The 24,385-nt window shown below is 45.4% G+C and overlaps 1 protein-coding gene across 6 annotated transcripts in view; it reads right to left on the bottom strand.

Moving 5' to 3' along the window:
- Positions 1-24,385, bottom strand: part of LOC130282771 (pulmonary surfactant-associated protein D-like) — a 179,257-nt gene that overhangs the window by 11,086 nt on the left and 143,786 nt on the right. For all 6 annotated transcript variants that reach the window (XM_056531448.1, XM_056531450.1, XM_056531446.1 and 3 more), the window contains one exon: positions 11,461-11,544. In XM_056531448.1, coding sequence (XP_056387423.1) covers positions 11,461-11,544 — 84 coding nt within the window. The remainder of the gene's footprint in view (positions 1-11,460; positions 11,545-24,385) is intronic.

Below are 24,385 nucleotides of genomic sequence, written 5' to 3'. Positions count from 1 at the left end.
GAAAGAGGGAGCGGCGTGCCACTGGGTCATGCAGAGGATTAGACCACTACATCGGAGCCACGGTTCTCCAAGGCTGCTTTATGGTGGCGAAGCATTTGTTGACGCAGGGCTGAGGTGCCAAAATTGGGACCCTGGCCACGCTTCACCTTCTGCCGACATATCTTGCATGTGGCTATGTGAACCTCCTCCGGATGCTTGATAAAAAAAACTGCCACACCACCGAGTAGGTGGTCTCCCTCAGGCATGTTTGGCTCCAGAATTTCCACTTCTGCCACCATGCTGACTGCCAACCATGCTACCACCTTGCTGGCTAAGCTGCTGCCTCACGAGCAACCTGCAACTCTCTTTTCCTGATGATGCTGCACCCGGCTCCCAATTGCAATCGTCTTCATCATCATCAACTAGTGTCTGCTAGTCACTGATATCCTCCTCAGGTTCCTCAACAGTGTCTGCTTCAGGACCATGAACCCTGGCAACACCACCTCCCACGTCACTCTCCTCATCATTACTTGCCCGCCTAACCGGGGAAGCGGCAAATGTCTCCTCCACTTCTTGGCTGGGCAGTAGCCGCTGACTGTCCTATATTAGATTTTCCTTACTTAATAGTGGAGCTGAACCCACAGCATAAGATACTTCTTTTGGGGAGGGAACAGCGTAGGACAAAGGCAATGGGAGGAGAGGGACTGCTCCCGGGCCATGCCAAATGAGGGTTGAGTCTGAGGAACCCACTGACTGTTGACTGGGGGTATCAGATGTCACTTGTGATGAAGTGGATGACCATGTCAACCAATCGATGATGGCAGATGGGTTGCTGGTCGAGACACAACCGCTAGCTGATACCGGGAGCTCAGGCCTCTCGCTGCGACTCCTGCTGCCACTCGCCCCTCGTCTGCTGCGACCTCTGCCTGATGAATTTAGGGCTCTGCCACTCCTCTGTGCATGTCCTGGCACTTCTCTGCCTGACATACTTAGTGCGTATATGAGGGGAGTACAATATGCTTCACTAAGCTTAAAACAGTATTTGTCCAGAACAGCAGCAGGTGTGTACTTTTGACTGTCCTTTCACAGTATCTAGGCCCTTGACAGATTGACGGGTACAAAATAGTACACTACTTAGATGTAGGTATGTGGTATGCACTTATGAGGGCAGAAAAATGTGCTAAAGTACGCTAAATAAACGTATTGGAGTTTTACACCAGCCAGTGATTACTTTTGGCTGTCATTTCACAGTATGAAGGCCCTTGACAGATTAACAGGTACAAAATAGTACACTACTTAGATGTACGTATGTGGTATGCACTTATGAGGGCAGAAAAATGCACTATAGCACACTTAGAAAAGTATCAGAATACAGCACCAGCTGGTGAGTAATTTTGCCTGGACTTTCACAGTATCTAGGCCCTTGACAGATTAACAGGTTTAAAATAGTACACTATTTGGATGTACTTATGTGGTATACACTTATGAGGGCAGAAAAATGCGCTACAGTACGCTTAATAAATGTAAGGGACTAAAGTACCAGCCGGTGATTACTTTTCCCTGTCATTTCACAGTATGTAGGCCCTTGACAGATTAACAGGTAAAAAATAGTACACTACTTAGATGTAGGTATATGGTATGCCCTTATGAGGGCAGAAAAATGTGCTACAGTAAACTTTAAAAAGTATCTGAGTACAACACCAGCCAGTGAGTACTTTTACCTGGACTTTCACAGAATCTAGGCCTTTGACAGATTAACAAGTACAACATAGTTCACTACTTAGATGTAGGCATGTGGTATGCACTTATGAGGGCAGAAAAATGCGCTACAGTACACTTAAAAAAGTATCTGAGTAAAAACAACAGCCAGTGAGTACTTTTGCCTCAACTTTCACAGTATCTAGGCCCTTGACAGATTAACAGGTTTAAAATAGTACACTATTTAGATTTAGATATGTGGTATGCACTTATGAGGGCAGAAAAATGTGCTAAAGTACGTTAAATAAACGTATTGGAGTAAAACACCAGCCGGTGATTACTTTTGGCTGTCATTTCACAGTATGTAGGCCCTTGACAGATTAACAGGTACAAAACAGTACACTACTTAGATGTACGTATGTGGTATGCACTTATGAGGGCAGAAAAATGCACTATAGCACACTTAGAAAAGTATCAGAATACAACACCAGCTGGTGAGTAATTTTGCCTGGACTTTCGCAGTATCTAGGCCCTTGACAGATTAACAGGTTTAAAATAGTTCACTACTTAGATGTAGTTATGTGGTATACACTTATGAGGGCAGAAAAATGCGATACAGTGCGCTTAATAAATGTAAGGGATTAGCCTCTTCAGGACACAGGGTGTATGGATACTGTTACGCCGAGCGCTCCAGGTCCCTGCTCCTCCCCGGAGCGCTCGCGGCGTTCACCTTCTTGCAGCGCCCCGGTCAGACCCGCTGACCGGGAGCGCTGCATTAATGTTACCGGCGGGGATGCGACCCGCGTAGCGGGATGAGACCCGCGTAGCGGGATGCACCCGCTTGCGGCTCGCATCCCGGTCTCCTCACCCATCCTGTTCCCCGACGGCTCAGTCCCGGCGCGCGCGGCCCCGCTCCCTAGGGCGCGCGCTGGCTCTCTGCGATTTAAAGGGCCAGTGCGCCACTGATTGTGACATGTGACCTGTGACATGTCTATATAACCTCACTTCCCCTTCCCAGCATTGCCGGATCTTGTTGCCTTGTGCCAGTGAAAGAGTTCCCTTGTATGTCCCAAGCCAGTGTTCCAGACCCTCTGCCGTTGCCCCTGACTACGATCCTTGCTGCCTGCCCTGACCTTCTGCTACGTCCGACCTTGCTCTTGCCTAATCCCTTGTACTCCGCCTGTCTCAGCCGTCAGTTGGGGTTGAGTCGCTATCGGGTGGAACGACCTGGGGGTTACCTGCCACTGCAAGTCCATCCCGCTTTGCGGTGGGCTCTGGTGAAATCCAGTAACCCCTTAGACTCCGTTCCCCTGGTACGGCCCACGTCATCACCCCACTGACACAGAGGATCCACCACTAGTGTTGAGCGGCATAGGCCATATTCGAATTCGCGAATATTCGCGAATATATGGACGAATATTCGTCATATATTCGCGAATATTCGCATATTCGTTATATCCTCGTTTTATTTTCGCGTATGCGAAAATACGCGCATGCGAAAATTAACATATGTGGAAATTCGCATATGCGAAAATTAGCATATGCTACTTTTCGCATATGCGAATTTTCGCGCGCCAGTCTCACACAGTAGTATTACAGCCTTCTTTACACCACACAAGCTGGAAGCAGAGAGGGAGGATCACTGTGATGTGTACTGTGAAGAAAAAAAAAAAAAAAAAACGAATATTCGTAATTACGAATATATAGCGCTATATTCGCGAAATTCGCGAATTCGCGAATATGCGATATTCGCGAATAATATTCGAATTGCGAATATTCGTGAGCAACACTATCCACCACCTGTATCCTCACAGTATCCGGATCCTGACAGATACGCCCTGCATTCTGAGTCCTTAAGGACCGAGGGCGTATCCATACGCCCGTGGGAAATCCGGTCCCCACCGCTAGCCGTTTGGAGACCGGAGCCGGATGCCTGCTGAAATCATTCAGCAGGCACCCTGGCACATCGCCCAGGGGGGTCCTGAGACCCCCCCATGTCGTCGATCGGAGAAAATCGCATGTCAATTCAGACATGCGATTTTCTCCAATTCCGGGCTGATCGGGTCTCTGGTGACCCGATCACCCGGAAAATAGGGCTGATCGGAGCTTTCAGCAACAGCCCCGGTCAGCCTAAAGGATAGGAGTGAGGTCGCAAAGCTGCGATCTCCTCCTATCCCCTGCCATTACTCAGAACAGAGTTCTGACCAATGGCAGCGCAGGACAGGGGGTTGGCAACCCCCCATTCTGCCCGCCCCTGGATGTCTCCCCTGGGGCTCTGGGAAGAAGATGGAGGCCGTACAAGCAGGAGAAGATGCCTGGGGACCTGGGATCTTTGCTGGAGCCTGCTGGATCTTTGCTCAGGTAGGGAATCGACAGTGGGGGGGGGGGGGGGGATTGAAAGTGAAAGTAAATCGATCTTTACTGTGGCAACCACTAGGGGGGGCCAAACTGCAACTCCCAGCATACCCAGATAGCCAAAGGCTGGGCATGCTGGGAGTTGTAGTTTTGCAACATCTGGAGGGTCACAGTTTGGAGACCACTGTTACAGTGGTGCCCAAACAGTAGCCCTCCAGATGTTGCCAAACTACAACTCTCAGCATGCCTTGACTGCCCAGGCATGCTGGGAGTTGTAGTTCTGTAACATCTGTCCCTTCAGATTTAGCAATTTTCATGACATTTTTGAAAATTGCTGCTCTACTTTGAAGCCCTCTAATTTTTTCAAAAATCAAAAGTATGTCCATTTTATGATGCCAACATAAAGTGGACATATTGTATTTGTGAAGAAAAATAAAATGTATTTGGAATATCCATTTTCCTTACAATTAGAGAGCTTCAAAGTTAGAAAAATGCAAAATTTTCATGAAATTTTGGGATTTTTCACCAAAAAAGGATGCAATTAACGCTGAAAATTTACCACCAAAATAAAGTAGAATATGTCACGAAAAAACTATCTCAGAATCAGAATATTCGGTAAAAGCGTTTTCGCGTTATTAATTTGTAAAGGGACGGTGGTCATAATTGCGAAAAAGGGCTCAGTCCTTAAGGTGAAAAAAGGCTGCGTCCTTAAGGGGATAAAGTACTAGCCGGTGATTACTTTTTGCTGTCATTTCATAGTATGTAGACCCTTGACAGATGAACAGGTAAAAAATAGTACACTACTTAGATGTAGGTATGTGGTATGCACTTATGAGGGCAGAAAAATTTGCTACAGTAAACTTAAAAAAGTATCTGAGTACAACACCAGCCAGTCAGTACTTTTGCTTGGACTTTCACAGTATCTAGGCCCTTGACAGATTAACAGGTTTAAAATAGTACACTATTTAGATGTAGGTATGTGGTATGCACTTATGAGGGCAGAAAAATGCACAACAGTACGCTTAATAAATGTATTGGAGTAAAACACCAGCTGGTGATTACTTTTGGCTGTCCTTTCACAGTATATAGGCCCTCGACAGATTATCAGGTACAAAATAGTAAACTACTTAGATGTAGTGTTGCTCACGAATATTCGCAATTCGAATATTATTCGCGAATATCGCATATTCGCGAATTCGCGAATTTCGCGAATATAGCGCTATATATTCGTAATTACGAATATTCGTTTTTTTTTTTTTTTCTTCACAGTACACATCACAGTGATCACCCCTCTCTGCTTCCAGCTTCTGTGGTGTAAAGAAGGCTGTAATACTACTGTGTGAGACTGGCGTGCGAAAATTCGCATATGCGAAAATTAGCATATGCGAATTTTCGCGTATGCGAATTTGCGCGTATGTTAATTTTGTATGTGATAATATTCACATATGTTAATTTTCGCATACGCGAATGTTCGCATATGCGAAAATATATCGGAGAATATGCGAATATTCGCGAATATATGACGAATATTCGTCCATATATTCGCGAATATTCGCGAATTCGAATATGGCCTATGCCGCTCAACACTACTTAGATGTAGGTATGTGGTATTCACTTATGAAGGTACACCAGTTTTTTTACAGTACACCAAAAAAAATATTTTGCCCAAAGCACCAGCAGTACACAACAATGCTGGGACACACAGTCACTGTGTACTAAACCCTAAATTGCAAAAAGACTCTCTCTGAAATACTATTAGGAATGGACTGCTGGGTATGGATCTACAGACTAGTACAACCAGCAGACGAGTTGTTGTTTAACAAAGACACAGATTTGCCCTTGAAAAATATTTCTCCCTCCTGTGAAAACCTTTCTGCAGCTGAGGCAACACACAGGTCTCTGTAATACAATGCTGTTCACAATGAGGGGTTAATCACTGCAGTAAGAATTAATTTCTGTGCAAATACGCTGTGCTCTGTGTCCTACAGAAGGCTGAGGTGACTAATAGGTGAAACACTGCTGCAACAAGCTTTTCTGTGTAACACACACAGCTATGTCCGTCCTATCTCTATGCAGTGTAATGAATAAAATGACGAGCCGCAAAATGGCTGCCGAACATATAGGATATAGGGCTGTGACATCACAGGGGTGACAGCCTGCATCCTGCATGTGATTCAGGGTCATTCCCTTCCCGCCTTGCCTTCCAGCCTTCCCAGCGTTCCTTGATTTTTTATTTACCATAAGGAGTGCAATAGCAAAAAATTTTTTTAATGACAGTACCCATTTCACCAGGTGATTTAAAAGAAAAAAAAAATTCCCACTGGAGTACCCCTTTAAGGACCCAGACCATTTTCACCTTAAGGACCCGGGCATTTTTTGCACATCTGACCACTGTCACTTTAAGTATTAATAACTCTGAGATGCTTTTACCTTTCATTCTGATTCCCAGATTGTTTTTTCGTGACATATTCTACTTTATGTTAGTGGTAACATTTCATCGATACTTGCATCATTTCTCGGCGAAAAATTCCAAAATTTTATGACATTTTTATTTAGCATTTTTTTTTTTTACTTTGAAGCTCTCTGCTTATAAGGAAAATGGATATTCCAAATTATATATTGATTCACATATACAATATGTCTACTTTATGTTGGCATCATAAAGTTAACATGTTTTTACTTTTGGAAGACATCAGAGGGCTTCAAAATTCAGCAGCAATTTTCTAATTTTTCACAAAATTTTTAAAATCGAAAATTTTCAGGGATCAGTTCAGTTTTGAAGTGGATTTTAAGGGCCTTCTTATTAGAAATACCCCATAATTTACCCCATTAGAAAAACTGCACCCCTCAAAGTATTCAAAATGACATTCAAAAAGTTTGTTTCACTGGAATAGCAGCAAACTGAAGGAGAAAATTCAAAATCTTCATTTTTTACACTGGCATGTTCTTGTAGACCCAGTTTTTGAATTTTTACAAGGGGTAAAAGGAGTGAAATTGTCCTTGTTTTTTAACCCAATTTCTCTTAATTAAGAAAATACCTCATATGTGTATGTCTAGTGCTATGGGGGTGCACTAGAGGACTCAGAAGGGAAAGAGCGATAGTGGGATTTTGGAAAGTGGGTTTTTCTGAAATAGTTTTTGGGGGGCATGTCCCATTTAAGAAGCCATATGGTGCCAGAACAGCAAAAACCCCCACATATGGCATACTATTTGGGAAACTACCCTCTTCAAGGAACGTAACAAGGGGTACAGTGAGCCTTAACACTCCACAGGTGCTTTTCGTTAAAGTTGGATGTGTAATAATTTTTTTTTCCACTAAAATGCTAGTTTTCCCAAAAAGTAGCAATAGAAGAAAATGCCCCCCAAAATTTGTAATCCCATCTCTTCTGAGTATGCAAATACCCCATGTGTGGACATCAAGTGCTCTGCTGGCGCACTACAATGCTCAGAAGAGAAGGAGCTACAGGCTTTTGAAAAGCAAATTTTGCGGAAATGGTTTTTGGGGCTTGTTGGATTTTTTTGCGGTTTGGTGCCAGAACAGCAAAAAAAAAAAAAAAATTATAAACACAAGGCATACTATTTTGGAAACTACACCCCTCAAGGAACATAACAAGGGGTACAGTGAGCCTTAACACCCCACAGGTGTTTGACAAATTTCTGCTAAATTTGGACATGAAAATGAAAAATTAGATTTTTTTTTCACTAAAATGCTGGTGTTACCCCAAACTTTTCATTTTCACAAGGGGTAATAAGTAAAAAGATGCCCAAAATTTGTAACCCCATTTCTTCTGAGTATGGAAATACCCCATATGTGGATTGAAAGTGCTCTGCGGGCGAACTACAATGCTCAGAAGAGAAGGTGTACCCTTGAACTTTTGGAGAGAGAATTTGATTGGAAGAGAAGTCACGGGCCATGTGCGTTTACAAAGCCTCCCCGTGGTACCAGAGCAGTGGACCCCCCCCACATGTGACCCCATTTTGGAAACAACACCCCTCCTAGAATTTAATAAGGGGTGCAGTGAGCATTTACACCCCACTGGCGTTTGACAGATCTTTGGAACAGTGGGCAGTGCAAATGAAAAATATTTTTTTTTTATTTCACGGACCACTGTTCCAAAAATCTGTCAGACACCTGTGGGGTGTAAAGGCTCACTGTACACCTTATTAAATTCTGTGAGGGGTTTAGTTTCCAAAATGGGGTCACTTGGGGGGGGGGCACTGTTCTGGCACTATGGGGGCTTTGTAAACACACATGGCCTTCAATTTCAGGCACATTCTCTCTCCGAAATCCCAATGCAATCCTTCTCTTCTGAGCATTGTAGTGCACCCGCAGAGCACTTTACATCCACATATGGGGTATTTTCTTCCTCAGAAGAAATGGGGTTACAAGTTTTGGGGGGCTTTTTTCCTATTCTCCCCTGTGAAAATGAAAAATTTAGGGTAACACCAGCATTTTAGTGAAATTTTTTTTTTCATTTTCACATCCTACTTCAACAAAAATTTGTCAAACACCTGTGGGGTGTTAAGGCTCACTATACCTTGTTACATTCCGTGAGGGGTGTAGTTTCCAAAATGGGGTCACATGTGGGTATTTATTTTTTTGCGTTCATGTCAGAACCGCTGTAAAATCAGCCACCCCTGTGCAAATCACCAATTTAGGCCTCAAATGTTCATAGTGCGCTCTCACTCCTGAGCCTTGTTGTGCGTCTGTAGATCACTTTACACCCACATATGGGGTATTTCCGTACTCAGGAGAAATTGCGTTACAAATTTTGGGGGTCTTTTTTTCCTTTTACCGCTTGTGAAAATTAAAAGTATGGGGCAACACCAGCATGTTAGTGTAAAAAATTTATTCTTTTTACACTAACATGCTGGTGTAGACCCCAACTTTACCTTTTCATAAGGGGTTAAAAGGATAAAAAGACCCCCAAAATTTGTAATGCAATTCCTCCCGCGTACGGAAATACCCCATATGTGGTCCTAAACGATTTCCTTGAAATACGACAGGGCTCCAAAGCGAGAAAGTGCCATGCACATTTGAGGCCTATTTTGGGGATTTGCATCCGCTACTAAAATACTCTACGGCAGTGTTTCCCAAACAGGGTGTCTCCAGCTGTTGTAAAACTCCCATCATTCCTTGACAGTCAGTGGCTGTCCGTCAATACTGGGAGTTGTTGTTTCTCAACAGCTGGAGGCTCCGTTTTGGAAACAGTGCCGTACAAGAAGTTTTTTTTCTTTTATTGGGGGGGGGGGGACTGTTTAGGGGTATATGTAGTGTTTTACTTTTTATTTTGTTTAGTGTAGTGTTTTTAGGGTAAATTCACACAGGCGGGTTTACAGTGAGTTTCTCGCTGGGAGTTTGAGCTGCAGCGGAGAATTTGCCGCATCTCAAACTTGCAGCAGAAAGCTCGCTGTAAACCCGTCCGTGTGAATGTACCCTGTACATTCACGTCGGGGGGGGGGGGGGGGGGAGAACCTCCAGCTGTTGCAAGACTACAACTCCCAGCAATCACTAACAGACCATACGTGCTGGGAGTTGTAGTTATGCAACAGCTGGAGGCACATTGGTTGTGCAACACTGAGAGTTTGTTACTTTACTCAGTGTTTTGCAACTAGTGTGCCTCCAGCTGTTGCAAAACTAGAACTCCCAGCATGTACAGTCTCTCAGTGTATGCTGGGAGTTCTATTTTTGACACAGCTGGAGGCACACTAGTTGCGAAACACTGAGTTAGGACACAAACTCTGTTTCAACACAATGTGTCTCCAGCTGTTGCAAAACTGCAACACTCAGCATGCACTGACAGTCGAAGGGCTTCCAGTTGTTGCATAACTATAACCCCCAGCATGCGCAGACTACCAAAGGGCATGCTGGGAGTTGTAGTTGGCACTCCAGCTGTTGCAAAACTACAACTTCCAGCATGCCCTTTGGCTGTGCATGCTGAGAGTTGTTGCTCCTGCTGTATCCTGCCGCCTGCACCGCCGGGATCATCGCCGCTGCTGCCACCACTCACCCGTGCCACCTCACTCCTGCTGGGTAGGAGTGAATGGGGCTGTCTTGGACAGCCCCATGCACCTTTTTTTTTCCGGGTCACCTTGTCACCAGAGACCCGATTCTCTGAATTGGCCGGCGATTTGCGGCGATCGCTGACATCGCTGGGCAATTGCACGGGATTCCTGCTGATAGATATCAGCAGTCATCCTGGTCCGGTCCCCGCCCGGCACGCAGAGGGGACCGGAATTCCCACGGGCGTACAGGTACGCCCTGGGTCCTTGACTACCAGGAAGCCAGGGGATACCCATATGCCCTGGGTCCTTAAAGGGGTACTGCGGTGTAAACCTTTTTTCTTTTAAATCAACTGGTGGCAGAAAGTTAAACATATCTGTAAATTACTTCTATTAAAAAATCTTAATCCTTCCAGTACTTATTAGCTGCTGAATGCTACAGAGTAAATTCCTTTCTTTTTGTAACACTGATGACATCACGAGCACAGTGCTCTCTGCTGATATCTCTGTCCATTTTAGCAACCATGCATAGCAGATGTATGCTAAGGGCAGCATGGTGGCTCAGTGGTTCAAATCCCACTGAGGACAATAAATAAAGTGTTATTATTATTATTATAATAACGTCAGCAGAGAGAACTGTGCTTGTGATGTCATCAGACAGCATTCCAAAAAGAAAATAATTTCCTCTGTAGTATTCAGCAGCTAATAAGTACAGGAAGGATTAAGATTTTTTAATAGAAGTAATTTACAAATATGTTTAACTTTCTGCCACCAGTTGATTTAAAAGAAAAAAGGTTTTCACCGGAGTACCCCTTTAAGTGGTTAATAGCACTGTCCATTAGAAGATCTGTATGACAAACATATAAAGCTGAACACACTGAATAAAAAGTAATGAAATATGGATCTGTGCCAAGATATTAAGAAAAATAATGGTAATGAAAACAATTCTGGAATATAAATACCCTTTCTCTGTTGAAAGATGTAGAAAAAACGCCAGCACCGCTGATTGAAATCTTCCAAACTTTATTCATGACTCTTCATTAAAAACCTTTACGGTGGCAGAAAGACATGGACATATACAAAAGTAGAAAAAAATTGCAGAAAAACGGTCCCAGACAATGGCTGACGTGTTTCAGGTTGCTACACCCTTACTCATAGCTATGAGTATGAAGCTATGAGTAAGGGTGTAGCAACCTGAAACACGTCAGCCATTGTCTGGGACCGTTTTTCTATGTGCAATTTTTTCTACCTTTGTATATGTCCATGTCTTTCTGCCACCGTGAAGGTTTTTAATGAAGATTCATGAATAAAGTTTGGAAGATTTCATTAACCCGTGCTGGCGTTTTTTCTACGTCTTTCTGCACATGTCTGGAGGTAGCCGTACACGCCCCAGGTGAGCTGAGATTCTCTTTTTTATTTATTTACCCTTTCCCTGTTGTTCCACTTTAGATTGCAGAGAATTCAGTCTTCCATTTAAAGATGTTATTTGAGTTTTTATGTCGTCAAGTCCTGAAAAATATAGAGTACTTTGTGAGATATCATAACATGAAATAAATTACAGTTTATATGACAGATTATAATAATTACTGCTACTTTTTCATTTGCTATGTTAAACTACAGTATGACCATTAACCCCTTAAGGACCAGGCCATTTTACACCTTAGGACCAGAACGTTTTTTGAACATCTGACCACTGTCACTTTAAACATTAATAACTCTGGAATGCTTTTAGTTATCAATCTGATTCCGAGATTTTTTTTCGTGACATATTCTACTTAAACATGGTGGCAAATTTTGGTGGTAACTTGCATCCTTTCTTGGTGAAAAATCCTCAAATTTGATGAAAAAAATGAAAATTTTGCATTTTTCTAACTTTGAAGCTCTCTGCTTGTAAGGAAAATGGATACTCCAAATAATTTTTTTTAATTCACATTTCCAATATGTCTACTTTATGTTTGCATCATAAAATTGACAAGTTTTTCCTTTTGGAAGACACCAGAGGGCTTCAAAGTTCAGCAGCAATTTTCCAATTTTTCACAACATTTTCAAACTCACAATTTTTCAGGGACCAGTTCAGGTTTGAAGTGGATTTGAAGAGTCTTCATATTAGAAATACCCCATAAATTACCCCATTATAAAAACTGCACCCCCCAAAGTATTCAAAATGACATTCAGTCAGCGTTTTAACCCTTTAGGTGTTTCACAGGAATAGCAGCAAAGTGAAGGAAAACATTTACAATCTTCATTTTTTACACTCGCATGTTCTTGTAGACCCAATTTTTGAATTTTTAAAAGGGATAAAAGGAGAAAATTTATACTTGTATTTGTAGTCCAATTTCTCTCGAGTAAGCACATACCTCATATTTCAATATATAAACAGCGTTCGGCACAGCCGCCAACATTATAAACGTAAGCTAGACACAAGATAGCCGGGACCGTCTGTAACAATCCCTGGGGGGCTCAATCCAAGGAGGGCAGCAAAATGTCACATAGGCATAAAAGAAAAGATGGCACTCACCACATGGGATAAACGGTGATTTATTTGTGAACCGGCAGGACACAACAGATCGGGAGAGAGGGACGCCAGGTGAGCAATAGCTATTTCGTGCGCAAGCGCACTTCTTCAGGCCACCCCCCACTGCCGTCAGGACCGGTAAAATATACCTGAGGATGACGTCAGTGGACGTATGTTTTACAACCATACACCCTTAATAGTGCAATATAGTGAAAAAAGTACAAAAAGGGTTAAAAACATACAAACAACACAATGTAACAATATAAAATACAGTGACAATTTAGCCAGGGTAGAGATCGGAAGCGGATGCCTGCTGAAATGCTTCAGCAGGTATCCAGGGCAAACTCCGAGGGGGGCCATGTAGGCCCCCCATGTCGGCGATCGTTGCAAATCGCTAGGGAAATCGCCCCTGCGATCTGCGGCGATACCGGGCTGATCGGGTCTCTGGGACCCAACCGCCCGGTAATTTTGCATGATCCCGGCTGTCACAGACAGCCAGGACCATGCTAAAGTATAGGAGCGAGGTGGCAAGCCTGCCACCTCCTCCTATCCCCTGCAATCCGTCGGTTAGTTAACCGACCAATCGCAGGGGGGGGGGGGGGGGGGGGCGGTTACTTCCTCACACCCTGCCCGGCCCCTGGAAGTCCGGAGAGGACGGGAGGAAGACCGGAGGACACGGCGGGGGACGGGGGAGTGCTGGGGACCGGCCCCGGTACTTACCTCGTCCCTGAAGACCCGGATCAAGGCGATGAAGACGGCAGTGGCGGCGACAGGTGAGTTCCTCTTCAGCCGCGGTCGGACCCTTTACAGCAATGCACGCCGCCGTAAAGCGACATGCATTGCTGTAATAGGACCCTGTATACTACAACTCCCAGCATGCCCAGACAGCCCTTGGCGTCTGGGCATGCTGGGAGTTGCAGTTTTGCAACATCTGGAGGTCCACAGTTTGGAGACCACTGTGCCCTTCCAGATGTTGCAAAACTACACATCCTCAGCATGCCCTTACTGTCCAGGCATGCTGGGAGTTGTAGTTCTGTAACATCTGGCCCTTCAGATGTTGCAGAACTACAACTCCAAGCATGCCTGGACAGTTTTGGCATACTGGGAGTTGTAGTTTTGCAACATCTGGAGGGCAACAGCTTGGACACCACTACACAGTGGTCCCCAAACTGTTCTCCTCCAGCTGTTGCGTAACCACTACTCCCAATATGCCCTTCGGCTGCCTGGGAATGCTGGGAGTTGTGGTTTTGCAACAACTGGAGGCACACTGGTTGGGAAACATTGTCTGTTTCGTAACTCAGTGTTTTCCAACCCGTGTGCCTCCAGCTGTTGCAAAACTATAACTACAAGCATGCACTGATAGACCGTGCATGCTGGGAGTTGTAGTTTTGCAACAGCTGGAGGTTTCTCCCCCCCCCCTGTGAATGTACAGGGTACATTCACATGGGATGGGGGCTTACAGAGAGTATCAGGCTGCAAGTTTGCGATGCAGCAAATTTTGCGCGGCAGCTCAAACTCGCAGCGGGAAACTCGCTGTAATCCCCCGCCCGTGTGACTGTACCCTAAAAACACAACACTACACTAACACAAAAAAAATAAGTAAAAAACACTACATATACACATACCCCTACACAGCCCCCCTACCCAATAAAAATGAAAAACGTCTGGTACGCCACTGTTTCCAAAATGGAGCCTCCAACTGTTGAAGAACAGCAACTCCCAGTATTGCCGGACAGCCGTTGACTGTCCAAGCATGCTGGGAGTTTTGCAACAGCTGGAGGCACCCTGTTTGGGAATCGCTGGTGTAGAACACCCCTATGCAAATCCCTAATTCAGGCCTCAAATGCACATGGCGCTCTCACTTTGGAGCCCTGTCGTATTTCAAGGCAACAGTTTAGGGCCACATATGGGGTATCGCCGTACTGGGGAGAAATTGTCTAACAAATTTTGGGGGGCTTTTTCTCCTTTCACCCCTTATGAAAAGGGGAAGTTGGGGTCTACACCAGCATGTTAGTGTAAAAAAATAAATTTATTACACTAACATGCTGGTGTTGCCCTATACTTTTCATTTTGATAAGAGGTAAAAGGGAAAAAAGCCCCCCAAAATTTGTAATGCAGTTTTCTCCTGACTACGGAGATACCCCATATGTGGGTGCAAAGTGCTCTGGGGGCGCACAACAAGGCCCAGAAGGGAGAGTGCACCATGTACATTTGAGGTGATTTGCACAGGGGTGGCTGATTGTTACAGCGGTTTTGACAAACGCAAAAAAAAAAAAAAAAAAACACATGTGACCCCATTTTGGAAACTACACCCCTCACGGAATGTAATGAGGGGTGCAGTGAGAATTTACACCCCACTGGTGTCTGACGGATCTTTGGAACAGTGGGCTGTGCAAATTAAAAATTTTGTACAGCCCACTGTTCCAAAGATCTGACATACACCAGTGGGGGTAAATGCTCACTGTACCCCTTGTTACGTTCCTCAAGGGGTCTAGTTTCCAAAATGGTAAATTCCTAAATGCAACATGCCCCCGAGCAAAATTTGCTCTCAAAAAGCCAAATATGACTCCTTCTCTTCTGAGCATTGTAGTTCGCCCGTAGTGCACTTCAGGTCAACTTATGGGGTACCTCCATACTCAGAAGAGATGGGGTTACAAATTTTAGTGGAAATTTTTTTTTTTTACATATGCAAAAGTCGTGAAACCCCTGTGGGGTGTTAAAGCTCACTTTATTCCTTGTTACGTTCCTCAAGGGGTCTAGTTTCCAAAATGGTATGGCATGTGTTTTTTTTTTTGCTGTTCTGGCACCATAGGGGCTTCCTAAATGCAACATGCCCCCCAAAAACCATTTCTGAAAAACGTACTCTCCAAAATCCCCTTGTCGCTCCTTCGCTTCTGAGCCCTCTACTGCGCCCACCGAACAATTTACATAGACATATGAGGTATGTGCTTACTCGAGAGAAATTGGGCTACAAAAACAAGTATAAATTTTCTCCTTTTACCCCTTGTAAAAATTCAAAAATTGGGTCTACAAGAACATGCGAGTGTAAAAAATGAAGATTGTGAATTTTCTCCTTCACTTTGCTGCTATTCCTGTGAAACACCTAAAGGTTTAAAATGCTGACTGAATGTCATTTTGAATACTTTGGGGGGTGCAGTTTTTATAATGGGGTCTTTTATGGGGTATTTCTAATATGAAGACCCTTCAAATCCACTTCAAACCTGAACTGGTTCCTGAAAAATAGTGAGTTTGAAAATTTTGTGAAAAATTGGAAAATTGCTGCTGAACTTTGAAGCCCCTTAGTGTCTTCCAAAAGTAAAAACACGTCAATTTTATGATTCAAACATATTGTATATGTGAATAAAATAAAAAAAATGATTTGGAATATCCATTTTTCTTATAAGCAGAGAGCTTCAAAGTTAGAAAAATGTAAAATTTTCAAATTTTTCATGAAATTTGGGGATTTTTCACCAAGAAAGGATGCAAGTTACCACAAAATTTTACCACTATGTTATAGTAGAATATGTCACAAAAAAACATTCTCGGAGTCAGAATGATAACTAAAAGCATTCCAGAGTTATTAATGTTTAAAGTGACAGTGGTCAGATGTTCAAAAAATGGCCGGGTCCTAAGGTGTAAAATGGCTGGGTCCTTAAGGGGTTAAAGACCTCACTGAACTGACATGTTCTCTGAAACAAATGTACATAGGCCTTATCGTGCTCCCTATATAGAAGCAGCCACATACACATTCTAATTAGAGATGAGCGAACTTACAGTAAATTCGATTCGTCACGAACTTCTCGGCTCGGCAGTTGATGACTTATCCTGCATAAATGAGTTCAGCTTTCAGGTGCTCCCGTGGGTTGGAAAAGGTGGATACAGTCCTAGGAGACTCTTTCCTAGGACTGTATCCACCTTTTCCAGCCCACCGGAGCACCTGAAAGCTGAACTAATGTATGCAGGATAAGTCATCAACTGCCGAGCCGAGAAGTTTGTGACGAATCGAATTTACTGTAAGTTCGCTCATCTCTAATTCTAATGCATAGACAACATGATCCGTGCGGCACCTAATTAGTTTTTTCACTATTATATCAGAACCTCCTAATTTGTAATTCTTGCCTTTTTTAAGATATGGTCACCAATTGCAGGTACCGCAACAATGGTTGCCCGAAGGGGCATTATTGCTTAAAAAATCCTGATTATTATTTTTCTCCACAGTGAAGCGACTACTGGTAAGTAGACTGCCTATGTTTTGGACTTTCCTAAATGCTATAACTGGTCTCTCCTTTGTGAAATCCGGTAGCAATGGATCTCTTTCAAGGAGTGGCCAGTTGTCGCAAATTGCTTTTTTTATGTTGTTTGCCATGGGGCTATAGTCAAAGACAAATGAAAAACGACTAGACTCCTCCTCCGAGTCAGTTAAAGCTCTTTTTAAATTTAATTTTTTATGTCTTTTTTTTTTTTTTATAGTTTTTTGCGGTTCCTTTCAGCAATTTGTCACGATCTTCAGCGGCTGCCTTACTGCGGGCAACTTCTATCACCTCTCTAGGATAGCCTCTTAGTGTATACCTCTTTGATAGGTAATTTGCCTGCATTAAAAAGCTATCATCCGAGCTGTTACAGCATCCGACCAGTTATAGCATTTAGGAAAGTCCAAAACATAGGCAGTCTACTTACCAGTAGTCGCTTCACTGTGGAGAAAAATAAAAATCAGGATTGGTTGAGCAATGTTGCCCCTTCTGGCAACCATTGTTGTGGCACCTGCAATTGGTGCCCGTATCTAAAAAAAAGGCAAGAATTACAAATTAGGAGGTTCTGTTATAACAGTGAAAGAACTAATTGCGTGCCACACGGAACATGTTGTCTATGCATTAGAATGTGTATGTGGCTACTTCTATATAGGGAGCACGATACGGCCTATGCACATTCATTTCAGAGAACATGTCAGTTCAGTGAGGTCTTTAAAAGGGTGTCCCAGGGTTATCGATCATGTTAACACAGAGCATAAAGGTGATACCTCGGTCCTGACGTTTTTTGGTGTAGAAAGAATAAAGTCAGTTGCTGGGGGAGATAGGAGAAAAACTCTGCTGCAGAAAGAAACAGGTTGGATCCTGCGCACGCGTGTGCAGGGCCCGGCAGGCTTGAACGGTAAATTAGATCTTAGCGTATTCATTTAAAATTTCTGCTGGCTAAATTGTCACTGTATTTTATATTGTTACATTATGTTGTTTGTATGTTTTTAACCCTTTTTGTACTTTTTTCACTATATTGCACTATTAAGGGTGTATGGTTGTAAAACATACGCCCACTGACATCATCCTCAGGTATATTTTACCGATCCTGAAGGCAGTGGGGGGTGGCCTGAAGAAGTGCGCTTGCGCACGAAATAGCTATTGCTCACCTGGCGTCCCTCTCTCCCGATCTGTTGTGTCCTGCCGGTTCACGAATAAATCACCGTTTATCCCATGTGGTGAGTGCCATCTTTTCTTCTATGCCTATGTGACATACCTCATATGTCTATGTAAAGTGTTCGGCGGGGGCAGTAGAGGGCTCAAAAGTGAAGGAGCGACAAGTGGATTTTGGAGAGTACGTTTTTCTGAAATGGTTTTTGGGGGGCATGTTGCATTTAGGAAGCTCCTATGGTGCCAGAACAGCAAAAAAAAAAAAAAAGAACACATGGCATACCATTTTGGAAACTAGACCCCTTGAGGAACGTAACAAGGAATAAAGTGAGCCATAATACCCCACAGGGGTTTCACGACTTTCGCATATGTTAAAAAAAACTAAAATGTGTGTTTTCCCCCAAATTTCACATTTTTGCAAGGGTTAATAGCAGAAAATACCCCCCAAAATTTGTAAACCCATCTCTTCTGAGTATGGAGGTACCCCGTAAGTTGACCTGAAGTGCACTACGGGCGAACTACAATGCTCAGAAGAGAAGGAGTCATATTTGGCTTTTTGAGAGCAAATTTTGCTCGGGGGGCATGTCGCATTTAGGAAGCCCCTATGGTGCCAGAACAGCAAAAAAAAAACACATGGCATACCATTTTGGAAACTAGACCCCTTGAGGAACGTAACAAGGAATAAAGTGAGCCTTAATACCCCACAGGGGTTTCACGACTTTTGCATATGTAAAAAAAAATGTATTTTTTCCCACTAAAATATGTTTCCCCCCAAATTTCACATTTTAGCAAGGGTTAATAGCAGAAAATACCCCCCAAAAGTGTAACCCCATCTCTTCTGAGTATGGAGGTACCCCATAAGTTGACCTGAAGTGCACTACGGGCGAACTACAATGCTCAGAAGAGAAGGAGTCATATTTGGCCTTTTGAGAGCAAATTTTGCTCGGGGGGCATGTCGCATTTAGGAAGCCCCTATGGTGCCAGAACAGCAGAAAAAAAACACATGGCATACCAATTTTCACTAAAATGTGTGTTTCCCCCCAAATTTCACATTTTTGCAAGGGTTAATAGCAGAAAAGACCCCCCAAAATTTGTAACCCCATCTCTTCTGAGTATGGAGGTACCCCATAAGTGGACGTCAAGTGCACTACGGACGTACTACAATGCTCAGAAGAGAAGGAGTCACATTTGCATACTTTGCTGAAATGGGGGGGGGGGGGGGGGGGGACATGTCGCATTTAGGAAGCCCCTATGGTGCAAGGACAGCAAAAGAAAAAAAAAAACACATGGCATACCATTTTGGAAACTAGACCCCTTGAGGAAGGTAACAAGGGGTAAAGTAAGCCTTAATACCCCACAGGGGTTTCATGACTTTTGCATATGTAAAAAAAAAAAATGTCACTAAAATGTGGGTTTTCCCCTAAATTTTACATTTTTACAAGGGTTGAAAGCAGAAAAGACCCCCCAAAATTTGTAAATACATTTCTTTGGAATAAGGACATACCTTAATTTTTGATGATTTTCGCTCCACGGGTGCACACCAGGTCTTGGAGTGGGAGGTCAGTCAGGGGCCTTGAGCTTATTATAGCAGCCAGGATGTGGGACCCCCCCTCAAGGAGCGTTAATGGGGGGAGCACTGAGCCCTAAAATAGGGGAACACTATGGGGGACAACGGGCCGTAACTGGGGTAGACAGGTGGGATACAGAGGCCCGTAATATGGGGTACAGTGGGCCAGAAAATTTATAAATGATAATAAAAAAGGATATATTCCCAGAATGATGACCCAGAGCATACCCAAAACTAAAAAAAATATGCCAACCCCCAACCCTATTCTCTGAATCATCATTCTGGGAATGTGATGTGTGTGGCTGTCCCTAACCTGTTGCCTCACATGCACACCCGCTCAGGTGGAGAGAGAGCGCTGTGCATTTGAGGCAACATAAAAAAGTCCCCGATGATAGTGACTCAGTGACTTATGACCCATTTTTGAAAAAACACCCCCAGAGGTCTTATCAGGAATTTTATATATTTTTCCAGTTTTTTGGGGGCAATTTAGTGGTTTTAGGTGGTTAACAATTTGGAATGTACTTTGGACTTGGTACATTGGTCAAATTATGGAAAATTAAACTGAAAAGGGAAAATTTAGGGCTCCATGGAAGTGTGATACTCCCTGAAGCAGCCTATGCAGAGGCCCGGATTATCTGGGCAAGTGTCGCACTAATACATGGTGTCCTTCCGTATCCCCCTCCTGCTACACACTCTGCATCTTTTGTGGGTTCGTCCCTTCTTTCCACTGGAGGGGGATCACACCTGGAAAGTGTTGGCCTGTGACGATCCTGGCGCCTATAACTCCAGACCCTTGGGAAGTCCGGCCTGCTCTTTTCCGGTTGCCAAAGATCAGGAACCTTAGGACTTCTTCTTGGTACTGGAGGAATGTCCCTGTGTTGCCAGCGTACTGGGATAGTACAAAAGCGTTGTACATGGCAACCTATACCATGTAGAATGCAACTTTTTTGTACCATGCCCGTGTTTTCCGCATGGCGTTATATGGCTTGAGGACTTTATCTGAGAGATCAACTCCCCCCCATATATCGATTGTAGTCCAGAATACAATCAGGCTTGAGGACCGGTCCCACGGTACCTCGCACAGGGACAGGGGTGCTGCCGTTCCCATGAATAGTGGTGAGTATAAGGACATCCCTCTTATCCTTATACCTAACCATCAATAGGTTATCATGGGTAAGGGCACGGGATTCACCTTTGGGGATAGGTGTCTGGACCAAATTTAGAGTGAGGCTTCTCTGGTTCTTCCGCACGGTCCCACAAGCGGAAAGGGATTTGAACAGAGGGATGCTGGTATGAAAGTTATCCACGTATACGTGGAAACCCTTATCCAACAATGGGTGCATAAGGTCCCAAACGATTTTCCCGCTAACACCCAGAGTGGGGGGACATTCTGGGGGTTCAATACGGGAATCTCGTCCCTCGTATACTCTAAACTTGCAAGTGTACCCGGAGGTACTCTCGCAAAGTTTATAGAGCTTCACGCCATACCGCGCCCGCTTCGAGGGAATATACTGGTGGAAGATGAGTCTACCCTTAAAACTGATGAGAGACTCATCTACCGAGAGGTCCCTGAGTTGTACGTAGGCCTCCAAAAATTTGGCCCCAAAGTGATCGATGACCGGCCTCACTTTGTAAAGTCGGTCATGGGCGGGATCACCTCGGGGCATAATGCAGGCATTTCCGAATGGCCTCGAACCGCCTCCGTGTCATCGCCATACTGTAAAGCGGGGTCTGATAGAGGACGTCCCCGCTCCAGTAATGACGAGCACTTGGTTTTTTGACCAGGCCCATATGCAGCGTGAGGCCCCAAAATGTCCTCATTTCCGCTGCATCAATGGCGCGCCATTCATTGGGCCTGGCCAAAAGCGGATCGGGGTGGTGGGCAATTAACTGCTGGGCATACAAGTTTGTTTGCTCCACCATGTGATTGACCAGGCTGTCACTGAAAAAAAACTTTAAAAAGTCCAGATCAGTGAAGCCAGCCGTGTCAATCCGGATTCCTGAGTCGCCAACAAACTCAGGAATCCGTGGCTGATAACCCTCTGGGGGGCTCAGACAGGGTCATCGGAAGGGGGCTCCGGTGCACTTGTCTGGGGGGCCGGACTCCTAATACGAGCGGCATTGCCACTCGTACTAGTGTCGGCCACTGGGTCACTCTCATGGGGGGGTGCGTGGCCTCGCCTGGCAGTGTCTCTGCCGCCGTACAGGGGACTCATCATCACTACTAGATGATGAGGAGGACGAGGAAGAACACAAAAATGTAGAATCTTCCTTGTCCTCACTGGCAGATTCGGAGTCGGAGGCTAAAAAAGCGTAAGCCTCCGCTGCCGAAAATGCCCAGCGGGCCATCGTCTTTTTTCTACGGTGGCGGGGGGAGGGCAGTGGCTGGGGGAGGGGGTGTGTGCGGGGGGGGGGGGGGCGGGGAAGTATGTAGTGTGTGATGCTTGGTGCTTTTAAAACGTGTACTTCAGTAATAGAAAAAGCTGCGGCCCCCCAAAAAAAGGGGAGGCGCACGCAGCTCCCTGAAATCCTAATAGGACCCGGGGTAAGGGATCAGACCCTAATAGGACCCTGGGGGACCTATTAAGGGGTCAGGGGGGGATTTTTTTTTATTAAAAGAAAAAAAAAAGAAAAAAGCTGCTGCCAAAAAAAATAAAAAACGGATGGCGCACTCAGCTCCCTGAACCCCTAATAGGATCTGGGGTCAGGGATCAGACCCTAATAGGAACCTTGGGGACCTATTAGGGGGTCTGGGGGACTTTTTTTAAAACAATTTTTAAACTTTTTTTACTTTATTAACTTATTCTAAAGCTGGTGAGGGGGCGCCGGAGCTCCGAGGGGGATCCACGGTCTTCTCCTCACTGCTGCACCCGCTGACTGAACACAGAGAGCGGGTGCAGCAGCGGGAAGGGACCGTTAACCCCTCCTCTGCCGCACTGCTATTGGCTGGACGATCGCCAGCCAATAGCAGCGTTGCTGGGGAGGTGACAGTATTGTCACCTCTCCCCAGCAACAGCAGGTGATTGGCGGTGTATCGTACACCGCCGATCACCATCTAGTTCCGGGTCATCGGGTCATTGGGTCACCACTGACCCGAATGACCGGAATCACCGCAGATCGCCCGCGCAATTTTGCGGACGATCTGCGGCGATCGCCGACATGTGGGGCTCCCGGGACCCTCCTCGGTGTTTGCCTAGGATGACTGCTGAACGATTTCAGCACGCGTCCGGTTTCGCAACCCGCCCGGCGCGCGGCAGAATGCGAAATTCCCACGAACCTATGAGTACGTGCCTAGTCCTTAAGACCCAGGGTGCAGGGACGTACTCATACGTGCCTGGTCCTTAACCCCTTAAGGACAATGGATGTACTCCTACGCCCCCGTTTCCGAGTCCTTAAGGACCGAGGACGTAGGAGTACGTCCTGTCCATTCCCGGCCCCCCGCCGCTAGCCGGAGGGGAGCCGGTGCCCGATGCCTGCTGAAATCGTTCAGCAGGCATCGTGGCATATCGCCCAGGGGGGTCATTATGCCCCCCCATGTCGGCGATGGCTGCAGATCGCTGGACAATTCAGTCCAGCGATCTGCGGCGATTCCGGGTCAATCTGGTCTCCAGTGACCCGGTGACTCGGAATTACTGGCTGATCGGGGCAGTCAGAGACGGCCCCGAACAGCCATAACCAGCAGGGGTGAGGTGGCACTGGTGCCACCTCACGATCGCCCTGATTCGTCGACCGGTTTACCGGCCGACCAATCAGGTCGCCTGCTGCGGGTGTCACTCCCGTAACCCGCTCCGCCCCTCTTCCGGAGGATGTGAGCGGGAAGAAGACCCCGGGTGCTGGGGACCTCGATCCCCGGCGTCAATGTTGGGAGATCGGGGCCCCAGGAGCAGCGCCGGCGGCGAGGGACTGACCTGATGCGGCGTGGAGCAGCAGCAGGAGGTGAGTGACAGCCTCCTGCTGTTGCTTAGCAACAGCTCCCAGCATGCAAAAAGGGCATGCTGGGAGCTGTAGTTATGCAATAGCAGGAGGCAGACCACCACAACTCCCAGCATTCCCTTATGGGCATGCTGGGACTTATAGTTTTGCAACAGCTGGAGACACATTTTTTCTATGGAAAAGTGTACCTTCAGCTGTTGTATAACTACAACTCCCAGCTTGCACAATCAGCTAAAGTGCATGCTGGGAGTTGTAGTGGTGCATCTGCTGGTTGCATAACTACAACTCCCAACATGCCCGTTGGCTGTCGGTGACTGCTGAGAGTTGTAGTTTTGCAGCAGCTGAAGGCAAACTGAGTTAAGTAGCAAACCAGTGTGTCTCCAGCTGTTGCATAACTACAATCCCCAGCATGCCCTTCCGCTGTCCGTACATGCTGGGGGTTGTAGCTTTTGCAACAGCTGAAGGCACACTGGCTGCAAAACACTGAGTTTGTTACACAACCAGTGTGCCTCCAGCTGTTGCAAAACTACAACTCCCAGCATGCACTGATAGACAGTACATGCTGGGAGTTTTAGTTTTGCAACAGCTGGATGTTTCTCCCCCCCAATGTGAACGTACAGGGTACACTCACATGGGCGGAGGTTTACAGTAAGTATCCGGCTGCAAGTTTGAGCTGCGGCAAATTTTCTGCCACAGCTCAAACTGCCAGCAAGAAACTACTGTGAACCCCCGCCCGTGCGACTGTACCCTAAAAACACTACACTACCCAAAAATAAAATAAAAATTAAAAAACACTACATATACACATACCCCCACACAGCCCCCCTCCCCTCCCCAATAAAAATGAAAAACGTCTGGTACGCCACTGTTTCCAAAACGGAGCCTCCAGCTGTTGCAAAACTACAACTCCCAGCATGCACTGATAGACCGTAC

The sequence above is a fragment of the Hyla sarda genome, chromosome 7, assembly GCF_029499605.1.
Source record: "Hyla sarda isolate aHylSar1 chromosome 7, aHylSar1.hap1, whole genome shotgun sequence".
NCBI classification, from domain to species: domain Eukaryota; kingdom Metazoa; phylum Chordata; class Amphibia; order Anura; family Hylidae; genus Hyla; species Hyla sarda.
The sequence above is the reverse complement of the archived record's forward strand: the minus strand, read 5'-3'. Positions and strand labels throughout refer to the sequence as shown.